The sequence below is a fragment of the Heterodontus francisci genome, chromosome 32, assembly GCF_036365525.1.
Source record: "Heterodontus francisci isolate sHetFra1 chromosome 32, sHetFra1.hap1, whole genome shotgun sequence".
Lineage (NCBI taxonomy): Eukaryota > Metazoa > Chordata > Chondrichthyes > Heterodontiformes > Heterodontidae > Heterodontus > Heterodontus francisci.
Genome location: NC_090402.1, coordinates 1,705,536 through 1,719,015, shown reverse-complemented (window position 1 = coordinate 1,719,015; position 13,480 = coordinate 1,705,536). Strand labels below are relative to the sequence as shown.

Here is a 13,480-nt window from a genome sequence, read left to right as displayed (position 1 = left end):
AAGTGCGGCGCTCCCTCAGTACTGACCCTCCGACAGTGCCGCACTCCGTCAGTACTGACCCTCTGAACCCATGACCTCTGATTCAGATGAGAGTGCTACTCACTGAACCTTGACTGATACCTGAGGTTTAGGCAGGAGATTGTCCCCCAGTCCCAGTGACACTTGTATATAACGCATAATAATGGGAACGTGCAGTGATTGTATGAAAACCCTGGGTGTATAAGCATGTTTGAGAAGCAGTGAAGGAGAATAGATCGAAGCTGTGGATTCCTCCTCCTCAGGAATGATGTTAGGGGGCGGCTGTGGGAAGGAGCTCGCTCATTGGGTCATCCACGGACGGCCAGAGAAGGACATGTATGGTTACGACATCCGGTGAGTAAACTGTGAACAATGATGAACTGCTTCACCCAACAATCCGCACGCCAGTGACAGTCAGTGTGTGTGGGTGAGAGTCAGTGTGTGTGGGACCCGTACCCCAGTGAGAGTCAGTGTGTGTGGAACCCGTACCCCAGTGAGAGTCAGTGTGTGTGGGACCTGTACCCCAGTGAGAGTCAGTGTGTGTGGAACCTGTATCCCAGTGAGAGTCAGTGTGTGTGGAACCCGTACCCCAGTGAGAGTCAGTGTGTGTGGAACCCGTACCCCAGTGAGAGTCAGTGTGTGTGGGACCTGTATCCCAGTGAGAGTCAGTGTGTGTGGGACCCGTATCCCAGTGAGAGTCAGTGTGTGTGGAACCTGTATCCCAGTGAGAGTCAGTGTGTGTGGGACCTGTATCCCAGTGAGAGTCAGTGTGTGTGGGACCCGTATCCCAGTGAGAGTCAGTGTGTGTGGAACCTGTATCCCAGTGAGAGTCAGTGTGTGTGGGACCTGTATCCCAGTGAGAGTCAGTGTGTGTGGGACCCGTATCCCAGTGAGAGTCAGTGTGTGTGGAACCCATACCCCAGTGAGAGTCAGTGTGTGTGGGACCTGTATCCCAGTGAGAGTCAGTGGGTGTGGAACCCTTACCCCAGTGAGAGTCAGTGTGTGTGGAACCTGTATCCCAGTGAGAGTCAGTGTGTGTGGGTGAGAGTCAGTGTGTATGGGACCCTTACCCCGGTGTGAGTCAGTGTGTGTGGAACCCTTACCCCAGTGAGAGTCAGTGTGTGTGGAACCCGTACCCCAGTGAGAGTCAGTGTGTGTGGGACCTGTACCCCAGTGAGAGTCAGTGTGTGTGGAACCTGTATCCCAGTGAGAGTCAGTGTGTGTGGGACCCGTACCCCAGTGAGAGTCAGTGTGTGTGGAACCCGTACCCCAGTGAGAGTCAGTGTGTGTGGAACCTGTATCCCAGTGAGTGTCAGTATGTGTGGGTGAGAGTCAGTGTGTATGGGACCCGTACCCCAGTGAGAGTCAGTGTGTGAGGAACCCGTACCCCAGTGAGAGTCAGTGTGTGTGGAACCTGTATCCCAGTGAGAGTCAGTGTGTGTGGGACCCGTATCCCAGTGAGAGTCAGTGTGTGTGGAACCCTTACCCCAGTGAGAGTCAGTGTGTGTGGAACCTGTATCCCAGTGACAGTCAGTGTGTGTGGGCGAGAGTCAGTGTGTATGGGACCCTTACCCCAGTGCGAGTCAGTGTGTGTGGAACCCGTACCCCAGTGAGAGTCAGTGTGTGTGGAACCCGTACCCCAGTGAGTGTCAGTATGTGTGGGTGAGAGTCAGTGTGTATGGGACCCGTACCCCAGTGAGAGTCAGTGTGTGAGGAACCCGTACCCCAGTGAGAGTCAGTGTGTGTGGAACCCGTACCCCAGTGAGAGTCAGTGTGTGTGGGACCCGTACCCCAGTGAGAGTCAGTGTGTGTGGAACCCGTACCCCAGTGAGAGTCAGTGTGTGTGGGACCCGTACCCCAGTGAGAGTCAGTGTGTGTGGAACCCGTACCCCAGTGAGAGTCAGTGTGTGTGGAATCCGAACCCCAGTGAGAGTCTGTGTGTGTGGAACCCGTACCCCAGTGAGAGTCAGTGTGTGTGGGACCCGTACCCCAGTGAGAGTCAGTGTGTATGGGACCCATACCCCAGTGAGAGTCAGTGTGTGTGGGACCCGTACCCCAGTGAGAGTCAGTGTGTGTGGAACCCGTACCCCAGTGAGAGTCAGTGTGTATGGAGTTTGTGCTGCTCGACTGGGTCCGCGGCAGTTGATGAGCGAACCAACAAGAGGAAAAAACCTACTGACCTCATCCTCACCAATCTACCTGTTACAGACGCATCTGTCCAGGACCGTCTTGGTAGGAGTGACCACTGCACAGTCCTTGTGGAGACGAAGTCCTGTCTTCACACTGAGGGTACCCACCATCATGTTATGTGGCACTACCACCATGCTAAATGGAACCGGTTTCGAACAGATATAGCAACTCAGAACTGGGCATCCATGAGGCACTGTGGGCCATCATCAGCGGCAGAATTGTACTCAACCGCAATCTGTAACCTCATGGCCCAGCATATCCCCCACTCTATCATTACCATCAAGACAGGGGGCCAACCCTGGTTCAATGAAGAGTGCAGGAGGGCATGCCAGGAGCAGCACCAGGCATACCTCAAAATGCGGTGTCAACCTGGTGAAGCTACAACACAGGACTACTTGCATGCCAAACTGCGTAAGCAGCATGCAATAGACTGAGCTAAGCAATCCCATAACCAACAGATCAGATCTAAGCTCTGCAGTCCTGCCACATCCAGCCGTGAATGGTGGTGGACAATTAAACAACTAACAGGAGGAGGTGGCTCCACAAATATCTCCATCCTCAACAAGCCCAGCACATCAGTGCAAAAGATAAGGCTGAAGCATTTGCATTCATCTTCAGCCACAAGTACCGAGTGGATGATCCATCTCGGCCTCCTCCTGAAGTCCCCAGCATCACAGATGCCAGTTTTCAGCCAATCCGATTCACTCCACATGATATCAAGAAACGACTGAAGGCACTGGATACTGCAAAGGCTATGGGCCCTGACAATATTCCGGCAATAGTCCTGAAGACCTGTGCTCCAGAACTTGCCACGCCCCTAGCCGAGCTGTTCCAGTACAGCTACAACACTGGCATCTACCCTGCACTGTGGAAAATTGCCCAGGTATGTCCTGTCCACAAAAAACAGGACAAATCCAATCTGGCCAATTACTGCCCGATCAGTCTACTCCTGATCATCAGCACAGTGATGGAAGGAGTCGTCAACTGTGCTATCAAGCAATACTTGCTCAGCAATAACCTGCTCACTGGTGCTCAGTTTGAGTTCTGCCAGGGCCACTCAGCTCCAGATCTCATTACAGTCTTGGTCCAAACATGGACAAAAGAGCTGAGCTCCAGAGCGCGACTGCCCTTGACATCAAGGCAGCATTTGACCGAGTATGGCATCAAGGAGCCCTAGAAAAACTGGAGTCAATGGGAATCAGGGGGAAAACTTTCCACTAGTTGCAGTCACACTTAGCACAAACGAAGATGGTTGTGGTTGTTGGAGGTCAATCTTCTCAGTTCCAGGACATCACTGCAGGAGTACCTCAGGGTAGTGTCCTAGGCCCAACCATCTTCAGCTGCTTTATCAATGACCTTCCTTCAATCATAAGGTCAGAAGTGGGGATGTTCGCTGATGATTGCACAATGTTCAGCACCATTCGTGACTCCTCAGATACTGAAGCAGTCCGCGTCGAGATGCAGCAAGACCTGGACAACATCTAGGCTTGGGCTAATATGTGGCAAGTAACATTCGTGCCAGGCAATGACCATCTCAAACAAGAGAGAATCCAACCATCTCACCTTGACATTCAATGGCATTACCATCACTGAATCCCCCACTATCAACATCCTGGGGGTCACCATTGGCCACATACTGAATTGGACCAGCCACATAAATGCTGTGGCTCTGGGAATTCTGTGGTGAGTAACTCACCTCCTGTCTCCCCAAAGCCTGTCCACCATCTACAAGGCATGAGTCAGGATTGTGATGGAATACTCTCCACTTGCCTGGATGGGTGCAGCTCCAACAACACTCAAGAAGGACAAAGCAACCCACTTGATTGGCACCCCATCCACAAACATTCACTCCCTCCACCACTGACGCACAGTGGCAGCAGTGTGTACCATCTACAAGATGCACAGCAGCAACTCACCAAGGCTCCTTAGACAGCACCTTCCAAACCCACGATCTCTACCACCTAGAAGGACAAGTGCAGCAGACTCATGGGAACACCACCACCTGCAAGTTCCCGTCCAAGTCACACACCATCCTGACTTGGAACTATATTGCCGTTCATTTACTGTCGCTGGGTCACAATCCTGGAACTCCCTTCCTAACAGCACTGTGGGTGTACCTACAGCCCAAGGACTGCAGTGGTTCAAGAAGGCAGCTCACCACCACCTTCTCAAGGGCAATGAGGGATGGGAAATAAATTCTGGCCTAGCCAGCAACGTCCACATCCCCATAAACGAATAAAAAAAAACCCGTACCCCAGTGAGAGTCAGTGTGTGTGGAAGCACAAACATTTTGAGCATGTTCAAGACAGAAATTGATATATGTCTGGACACTAATGACATCAAGGGATATGGGGATATTGCAGGATAGTGCCGTTGAGGTAGGTGATCATAGAAACATAGAAAATAGGAGCAGGAGTAGGCCATTCGGCCCTTTGGGCCTGCTCTGCCATTCAAAAAAGATCATGGCTGATCGTCTAATTCTGTTCCCTGTTCCCACTTTCTCCCCCATATCCCTTGATCCCTTTGGCATTAAGAAATATATCGATCTTCTTGAATATATTTAATGATTTGGCCTCCACTGCCTTCTGCGGTAGAGAATGCCACACGTTCATCACCCTCTGAGTGAAGAAATTTCTCCTCATCTCGGTTCTAAATGGCATACCCCGTATCCTGAGACTGTGACCCCTGGTTCTGGACTCCCTAGCCATCGGGAACATCCTCCCTGCATCTAGCGTGTCTCGTCCTGTTAGAATTTTATAGGTTTCTCTGAGATCCCCTCTCATTCTCTAAACTCTAGTGAATATCGGCCTAGTCGACCCAATCTCTCCTCATACGTCCATCCAGCCATCCCAAGAATCTGTCCAGTAAATCTTCTTTGCACTCCCTCCATGGCAAGAACATCCTTCCTCAGATAAGGAGACCAAAACTGCACACAATACTCCAGATGTGGTCTCACCAAGGCCCTGTATAACTGCAGTAAAACATCCTTGCTCCTGTACTCAAACCCTCTTGCAATGAAGGCCAACAGACCATTCACCTTCCTAACTGCTTGCTGCACCTGAATGCTTGCTTTCAGTGACTGGTGTACAAGGACACCCAGGTCTCGTTGCACCTCTCTCTTTCCCAATCTATCACCATTCAGATAATAATCTGCCTTTCTGTTTTTACAACCAAAGTGGATAACCTCACATTTATCCACATTATACTGCATCTGCCCACTCACCCAACTTGTCCAAATCACATTGGAGCCTCTTTGCATCCTCCTCACAGCTCACATTCCCCCTCAGCTTTGTGTCATCTGCAAACTTGGAAATGTTACATTTAGTTCCCTCACCCAAGTCATTAATATATATTGTGAATAGCTGGGGCCCAAGCACTGATCCCTGCGGTACCCACTAGTCACTGCCTGCCACCCGGAAAAAGACCTGTTTATTCCTACTCTCTGTTTCCTGTCTGTCAACCAATTCTCAATCCATGCCAGTATATCACCCCCAATCCCATGTGCTTTAATTTTGCACACTAACCTCTTATGTGGGACCTTATCAAAAGCCTTCTGAAAATCCAAATACACCACATCCACTGGTTCTCCCTTATCTATTCTACTAGTTACATCCTGAAAAAACTCCAGTAGATTTGTTAAGCATGATTTCCCTTTCGTAAACCCATGCTGACTTTGCCCAATCCCGTTTATGCTTTCCAGGTGTTCTGCTATTACATCCTTTATAATAGACTCTAGCATTTTCCCCACTACTGATGTAAGGCTAACTGGTCCGTAATTCCCTGTTTTTTCTCTCTCTCCTTTTTTAAATAGTGGGGTTACATTTGCCACCCTCCAACTTGTAGGAACTGCTCCATAGAATTTTGAAAGATGACCACCAATGCATCCACTATTTCCAGGGCCACTTCCTTTAGTACTCTGGGATGTAGATTATCAGGCCCTGGGGATTTGTCAGCCTTTAACCCCATTAATTTCCCTAGCACTATTTTTTTTTACTAATACTGATTTCCTTCAGTTCCTCCCTCTCATTAGACCCTTGGTTCCCTAACATTTCTGGGAGGTTATTTGTGTCCTCCTTTGTGAAGACAGAACCAAAGTATGTGTTTAATTGTTCTGCCATTTCTTTGTTCCCATTATAATTTCCCCCATTTCTGACTGTAAGGGACCTACACTTGTCTTCACTAATCTTTTTCTCTTCACGTGTTTATAGAAGCTTTTACAGTCAGTTTTTATGTTCCCCACAAGTTTACTTTCATACTCTGTTTTCCCCCGCTTAATCAACCTCTTTGTCCTCCTTTGCTGAATTCTAAACTGCTCCCAATCCTCAGACTTGCTGCTTTTTCTGGCAATTTTATAGGCCTCCTCTTTGGATCTAATGCTATCCCTAATTTCTTCTGCAAGCCACGGTTGAGCCACTTTTCCGGTTTTATTTTTGTGCCAGACAGGAATGAATAATTATTGTAATTCATGCATACATTCTTTAAATATTATCCATTGCCTATCCACCGTCAACCCTTTTAGTAAAGTTTCCCAATCTACCACAGCCAACTTGGGCCTCATACCTTCGTAGTTGCCTTTATTTAGGTTCAGGACACTAGTTTCGGATTCGGCTACTTCACTCTCCATCTTAATGAAGAATTCTATCATGTTATGGTCGCTCCTCCCCAAGGACCCCGCACAACAAGATTGTTAATTAATCCTTTCTCATTGCACAATATCCAGTCTAGGATAGCCTGTTCTCTAGTTGGTTCCTCAACGTATTGGTCTAAAAAACCGTCACGTACACACTCCAGGAAATCCTCCTCCACAGTATTATTGCTAATTTGGTTTGACCAATCTATATGTAGATTAAACTCACCCCTGATTACAGTTGTACCCTTATTGCTTGCGTCTCTAATTTCCTTTTTAATGCCATACCTTAGATCTCCTACTACTGTTTGGGGGCCTATAGACAACCCCCACCAACATTTTATGCCCCTTGGTGTTTCTTAGCTCCACCCATACAGATTCCACATCATGATTTTCCGAGCCAATATTCTTCCTCACTGTTACGTTGATTTTCTCCTTTACTAACTATGCTACCCCACCTCCTTTCCCTTTTTGCCTGTCCTTCCTAAGTATTGAATGCCCCTGGATGTTCAGTTCCCATCCTTGGTCACCCTGCAGCCATGTCATAGCCAGATCATAGCCATGATCTAATTGAATGGCGGAGAAGGCTTGACAGGCTGAATGGCCTACTCCTGCTCAATTGTTCCTATGTTCCTAACCCATACCCCAGCCTGAAAACAAGGGAAATTTGTTATTAATTGCCTTCAGAGCCAGTGACCAAGTGATTGTTCGTAATTGAGTAATGACCAGTTTTCTGGTACACTGCTCCCCCTCCACTATCCTGTGTTGTTTTTTCTAAGCTGCACTGCCCCGTTACACATTCCCTGTACCTGAATCCGTTCTGTGGAAATCTCAACATCATCCCACCCTGTCTCCTTCTAACTCACTCTAACCCAGGGTCTCAGCAAACATCTTCCCCTTTTTCAGATGTCCCTTCATAGAAACGTAGAAAGATTTATAGCACAGCAAGAGGCAATTCAGCCCATCATGTCTGTGCTTGCTGAAAAAGAGCTATCCAGTCTCACCCCAGCTTCCAGCCCTCAGACTGTAGTCCTGGAGGTTACCGCACCTCAAATTCGTATCCAAGTATTTTGTAAACGCGATGAGGGTTTCTGTCACTGTTACCCTTTCAAGCAGTGAGTTCCAGACCCCACCATCCTCTGGGTGAAAAACACCACTCCTCACTCCCCCATATCCTTCCACCAATTACTTTATATCCGTATCCCTTGGCTTTTATTTCTGTTAACGAAAATATGTTCTTCCTATCCACTCCATCTAGGCCCCTCATAATTTTATACGCCCCAATTAAATCTCCCCTCAGTCTCCTCTGTTCCAAAGAGAACAACCCCAGCCTCTCCAATCTTTCCTCATAGCTGAAATTCTCCAGTCCTGGCAACATTCTCGTAAATCTCTTCTTTACCCCCTCTGTTCCCCACCAGACACCCTCTCTTTCTCTCCCTTTACAACTCTCTTCCCCCATCTCTTCCCCCTTCCCCCTTTAACACCTTCCGCCCTTTTTTCACCCTTTCCCCCTTCTCTTCCCCACCTTCTCTTCCCACCTTTTCTTCTACCCTCCCTTCCCCCTCTCTTCCCCCCTCTCTTCTCCCCTCTCTTTCCCCCCTCTCTTTCCCCTTCTCTTTCCCCCCTTCTCTTTCCCCCCTCTCTTTCCCCTCTCTTCCCCCTCTCTTCCCCCTCTCCTCCCCCTCCCTTCCCCCCTCTCTTCCCCCTCCCATCCCACTCTCTCCCCCCTCCCTTCCCCCTCCCTTCCCCCCTCCCTTTCCCCCTCCCTTCCCCCCTCCCTTTCCCCCTCCCTTCCCCCCTCCCTTCCCCCCTCCCTTCCCCCCTCTCTTCCCCACTCCCTTCCGCACTCTCTTCCCCCTCTCTTCCCCCCTGTTCTCCCCTCTCTTTCCCCCCTCTCTTTCCCCCCTCTCTTTCCCCCCTCCCTTCCCCCCTCTCTACCCCCCTCTCTACCTCCCTCTCTACCCCCCTCTCTTCCCGCCCTCTCTTCCCGCCCTCTCTTCCACCCTCTCTTACCCCCCCTCTCTTCCCCCCCTCTCTTCCCCCCCTCGCTACCCCCTCCCTTCCCCCCTCTCTCTTCACCTCTCTCTTCACCTCTCTCTTCCCCCCTCTCTACCCCACTCTCTACCCCCCTCTCTACCCACCCTCTCTTCCACCCTCTCATCCGCCCTCTCTTACCCCCCATTCTTCCCCCCCTCTCTACCACCTCCCTTCCCCCCACTCTCTTCCCCTCTCTCTTCCCCTCTCTCTTCCCCCCTCTCTTCCCCCCTTCTCTTCCCCCTTCTCTTCCCCCCTCTCTTCCCGCCCTCTCTTCCCGCCCTCTCTTGCCTCCCTCTCTTGCCCCCCTCTCTTGCCCCCCTCTCTTGCCCCCTCTCTCTTGCCCCCTCTCTCTTCACCCCTACTCTTCAACCCCGCTCTTCCCCCCTTCCCCCTCTCTTTCCCCCCTCTCTTTCCCAGCTCTCTTTCCCCCCTCTCTTCCCCCCTCTCTTCCCCCTCCCTTCCCCCTCTCTTATGCCCTCTCTCCCGCCCTCTCCTCTACCCCCTCTCTTCCCCCCTCTCTTCCCCCCTCTCTTCCCCCTCTCTTCTCCCCCTCTCTTCCCCCTCTCTTCTCCCCCTCTCTTCCCCTCCTTTCTTCCCCTCCTCTCTTCCCCCACTCTTCCCACCCCTCTCTTCCCACCCCTCTCTTCCCATCCCTCAATTCCCACCTCTCTTCCGCCCTCTCTTCCCCCCTCTCTTCCCCCCTCTCTTCCGCCCTCTCTCCCCCCCTCTCTCCCCCCTCTCTCCCCCCTCTCTTCCCCCCTGTCTCCCCCTCTCTCTCTCCCCCTCTCTCTCCCCCCTCTCTCTCCCCACCTCTCTCGCCCCACCCTCTCGCCCCCCCCCCTCGCCTCCCCTCTCTTGCCCCCCTCTCTCGCTCCCCCTCTCTTCCTCCTCTCTATTCCCCCTCTCTATTCCCCCTCTCTATTCCCCCTCTCTATTCCCCCTCTCTATTCCCCCTCTCTTGTCCCCCTCTCTTGTCCCCCTCTCTTGTCCCCCTCTCTTGTCCCCCTCTCTTGTCCCCCTCTCTTCGCCCTCTCTCTTCCCCCACTCTCTTCCCCACCTTTCTTACCCCTCTCTTCCCCTCTCTTCCCCCCTCTTCCCCCCCTCTTCCTCCCCCTCTTCCTCCCCCTCTTCCTCCCCCTCTCTTCCGCCCCTCTCTCTTGCCCCCTCTCTTCCCCCCTCTTCCACCCTCTCTTGACCCCTCTCTTCCCCCCTCTCTTCCCCCCTCTCTTCCCCCCTCTCTTCCCCCCTCTCTTCCCCCTTCTCTTCGCCCTCTCTCTTCCTCCTCTCTATTCACCCTCTCTTTTCCCCCTCTCTTTTCCCCCTCTCTCTTCCCCTTCTCTTCCCCCTCTCTCTTCCCCCTTCTCTTACCCCTTCTCTTCCCCCTTCTCTTCCCCCTCTCTATTCCCCCTCTCTTGTCCCCCTCTCTTGTCCCCCTCTCTTCGCCCTCTCCGTCTCCCCCCACTCTCTTCCCCACCTTTCTTACCCCTCTCTTCCCCCCTCTTCCCCCCCTCTGGTCCCCCCTCTCTTCTGCCCCTCTCTGTTGCCCACTCTCTTCCCCCCTCTTCCACCCTCTCTTGACCCCTCTCTTCTCCCCTCTCTTCCCCTCTCTTCCCCCCTCTTTTCCCCCCTCTTTTCCCCCCTCTCTTCCCCCCTCTCTTCCTCCTCTCTATTCCCCCTCTCTTTTCCCCCTCTCTTTTCCCCCTCTCTTCCCCCATCTCTTCCCCCCTCTCTTCCCCTCCTCTCTTCCCCACTCTCTTCCACACCTTTCTTCCCCCTCTCTTCCCCCCTCTCTTCCCCCCTCTCTTACCCCCTCTCTTCCCCCCTCCCTTCCCCCTCCCTTCCCCCTCCCTTCCCCCTCTCTTCCCCCTCTCTTCCCCCCTCTCTTCCCCCCTCCTGCCCCCTCTCTTCCCCTTAACTTCCCCCTCCCCTCTCTCTTCCCTTTCTCTTCCCCCCTCTCTCCGCCCTCTATCTTCCCAACCTTTCTTCCCCCTGTTCCCCCCTTTCTTCCCCCTTTCTTCTCCCTTTCTTCTCCCTCTCTTCCCCCCCTCTTCCCCCCCTCTTTCCCCCCCTCTTCCCCCCCTCTTCCCCCCCTCTTCCCCCCCTCTTTCCCCCCTCTTCCCCCCCTCTTCCCCCCTCTTCCCCCCTCTCTTCCCCCCTCTCTTCCGCCTCTCTCTTCCCCCCGCTCTCTTCCCCCCGCTCTCTTCCCCCCTCTCTCTTCCCCTTCTCTTCTCCCTCTCTCTTCCCCCTCTCTCTTCCCCCTTCTCTTCCCCCTTCTCTTCCCCCTCTCTATTCCCCCTCTCTTGTCCCCCTCTCTTGTCCCCCTCTCTTGTCCCCCTCTCTTGTCCCCCTCTCTTCGCCCTCTCTCTTCCCCCACTCTCTTCCCCACCTTTCTTACCCCTCTCTTCCCCTCTCTTCCCCCCTCTTCCCCCCCCACTTCCCCCCCTCTTCCCCCCCTCTTCCCCCCCTCTTCCCCCCCTCTCTTCCGCCCCTCTCTCTTGCCCCCTCTCTTCCCCCCTCTTCCACCCTCTCTTGACCCCTCTCTTCCCCCCTCTCTTCCCCCCTCTCTTCCCCCCTCTCTTCCCCCTTCTCTTCCCCCTCTCTCTTCCTCCTCTCTATTCACCCTCTCTTTTCCCCCTCTCTTTTCCCCCTCTCTCTTCCCCCTCTCTCTTCCCCTTCTCTTCCCCCTCTCTCTTCCCCCTTCTCTTCCCCCTTCTCTTCCCCCTCTCTATTCCCTCTCTCTTGTCCCCCTCTCTTGTCCCCCTCTCTTCGCCCTCTCCGTCTTCCCCCACTCTCTTCCCCACCTTTCTTACCCCTCTCTTCCCCCCTCTTCCCCCCCTCTGGTCCCCCCTCTCTTCCGCCCCTCTCTGTTGCCCACTCTCTTCCCCCCTCTTCCACCCTCTCTTGACCCCTCTCTTCCCCCCTCTCTTCCCCCCTCTCTTCCCCCCTCTTTTCCCCCTTCTCTTCCCCCCTCTCTTCCTCCTCTCTATTCCCCCTCTCTTTTCCCCCTCTCTTTTCCCCCTCTCTTCCCCCCTCTCTTCCCCCTCCCTTCCCCCTCTCTTCCCCCCCACTCTTCACCCCTCCCTTCCCCCTCCCCCTCTCTTCCCCCTCTCTTCCCCCTCTCTTTCCCTGCTCTCTTCCCCCATCTCTTCCCCGTCTCTTCCCCCCTCTCTTCCGCCCCTCCTGCCCCCTCTCTTCGCCCTAACTTCCCCACTCTCTTCGCACTCTCTTCCACCGTCTCTTCCCCTGTCTCTTCCGCCCCTCTCTTCCCCCTCCTCTTCCCTCTCTTCCCCCCCTCTCTTCCCCCCCTCTCTTCCCCCTCTCTCTTCTACCCCCTCTCTTCCCCCCCTCTCTTCCCCCCTCTCTTCCCCCCCTCTCTTCCCCCTCTCTTAGCTCTCTTCCCCTCTCTTCACCCTCTCTCTTTCCCCCTCTTTCTTCCCCCTTTCTTCCCCTTCTCTTCCCCCCTCTCTTCCCCCCTCTCTTCCCCCTCTCTTCCCCACCTTCTTCCCCACCTTCTTCCCCCCTCTCTTCCCCCCTCTCGTCCCCCCTCTCTTCCCCACTCTCTTCCCACTCTCTTCCACCGTCTCTTCCCCTGTCTCTTCCGCCCCTCTCTTCCCCCTCCTCTTCCCTCTCTTCCCCCCTCTCTTCCCCCCCTCTCTTCCCCCTCTCTCTTCTACCCCCTCTCTTCCCCCCCTCTCTTCCCCCTCTCTTCCCCCTCCCCTCTCTCTTCCCCCCTCTCTCTTCGCCCATCTTCCCCACTCTCTTCCACACCTCTCTTCCCCCTGTTCCCCCCTTTCTTCCCCCTCTCTTCCCCCTGTTCCCCCCTTTGTTCCCCCTCTCTTCCCCCTGTTCCCCCATTTCTTCCCCCTGTTCCCAGCTTTCTACCCCCTCTCTTCCCCCCCTCTTCCCCCCTCTCTTCCGCCCCTCTCTCTTCCCCCCTCTCTCTTCCCCCCCTCTCCCTTCCCCCCTCTTCCCCCTCTCCCTTCCCTCTCTCTCTTCCCCTTCTCTTCCCCCTCTCTCTTCCCCCTCTCTTCCCCTTCTCTTCCCCCTCTCTCTTCCCCCTCTCTCTTCCCCCTCTCTCTTCCCCCTCTCTCTACCCCCTCTCTCTTCCCCTTCTCTTCCCCCTCTCTCTTCCCCCTTCTCTTGTCCCTTCTCTTGTCCCTTCTCTTGTCCCCCTCTCTAGTCCCCCTCTCTAGTCCCCCTCTCTTGTCCCCCTCTCTAGTCCCCCTCTCTTGTCCCCCTCTCTTGTCCCCCTCTCTTGTCCCCCTCTCTTGTCCCCCTCTCTTCGCCCTCTCTCTTCTCCCTCTCTCTTCCCCCACTCTCTTCCCCACCTTTCTTACCCCTCTCTTCCCCCCTCTGGTCCCCCCTCTCTTCCCCCCTCTCTTCCCCCCTCTCTTCCCCCCTCTTTTCCCCCCTCTCTTCCCCCCTCTCTTCCTCCTCTCTATTCCCCCTCTCTTTTCCCCCTCTCTTTTCCCCCTCTCTTCCCCCATCTCTTCCCCCCTCTCTTCCCCCTCCCTTCCCCCTCTCTTCCCCCCCACTCTTCACCCCTCCCTTCCCCCTCCCCCTCTCTTCCCCCTCTCTTTCCCTGCTCTCTTCCCCCATCTCTTCCCC

At 53.9% G+C, this 13,480-nt stretch overlaps 1 protein-coding gene across 1 annotated transcript in view; it reads left to right on the top strand.

Moving 5' to 3' along the window:
• Positions 1-13,480, top strand: part of sardh (sarcosine dehydrogenase) — a 342,235-nt gene that overhangs the window by 184,577 nt on the left and 144,178 nt on the right. The window contains exons 10-11 of the mRNA XM_068012002.1: positions 282-359; positions 2,544-2,569. Of these exons, the coding sequence (XP_067868103.1) occupies positions 282-359; positions 2,544-2,569 (104 nt within the window). The remainder of the gene's footprint in view (positions 1-281; positions 360-2,543; positions 2,570-13,480) is intronic.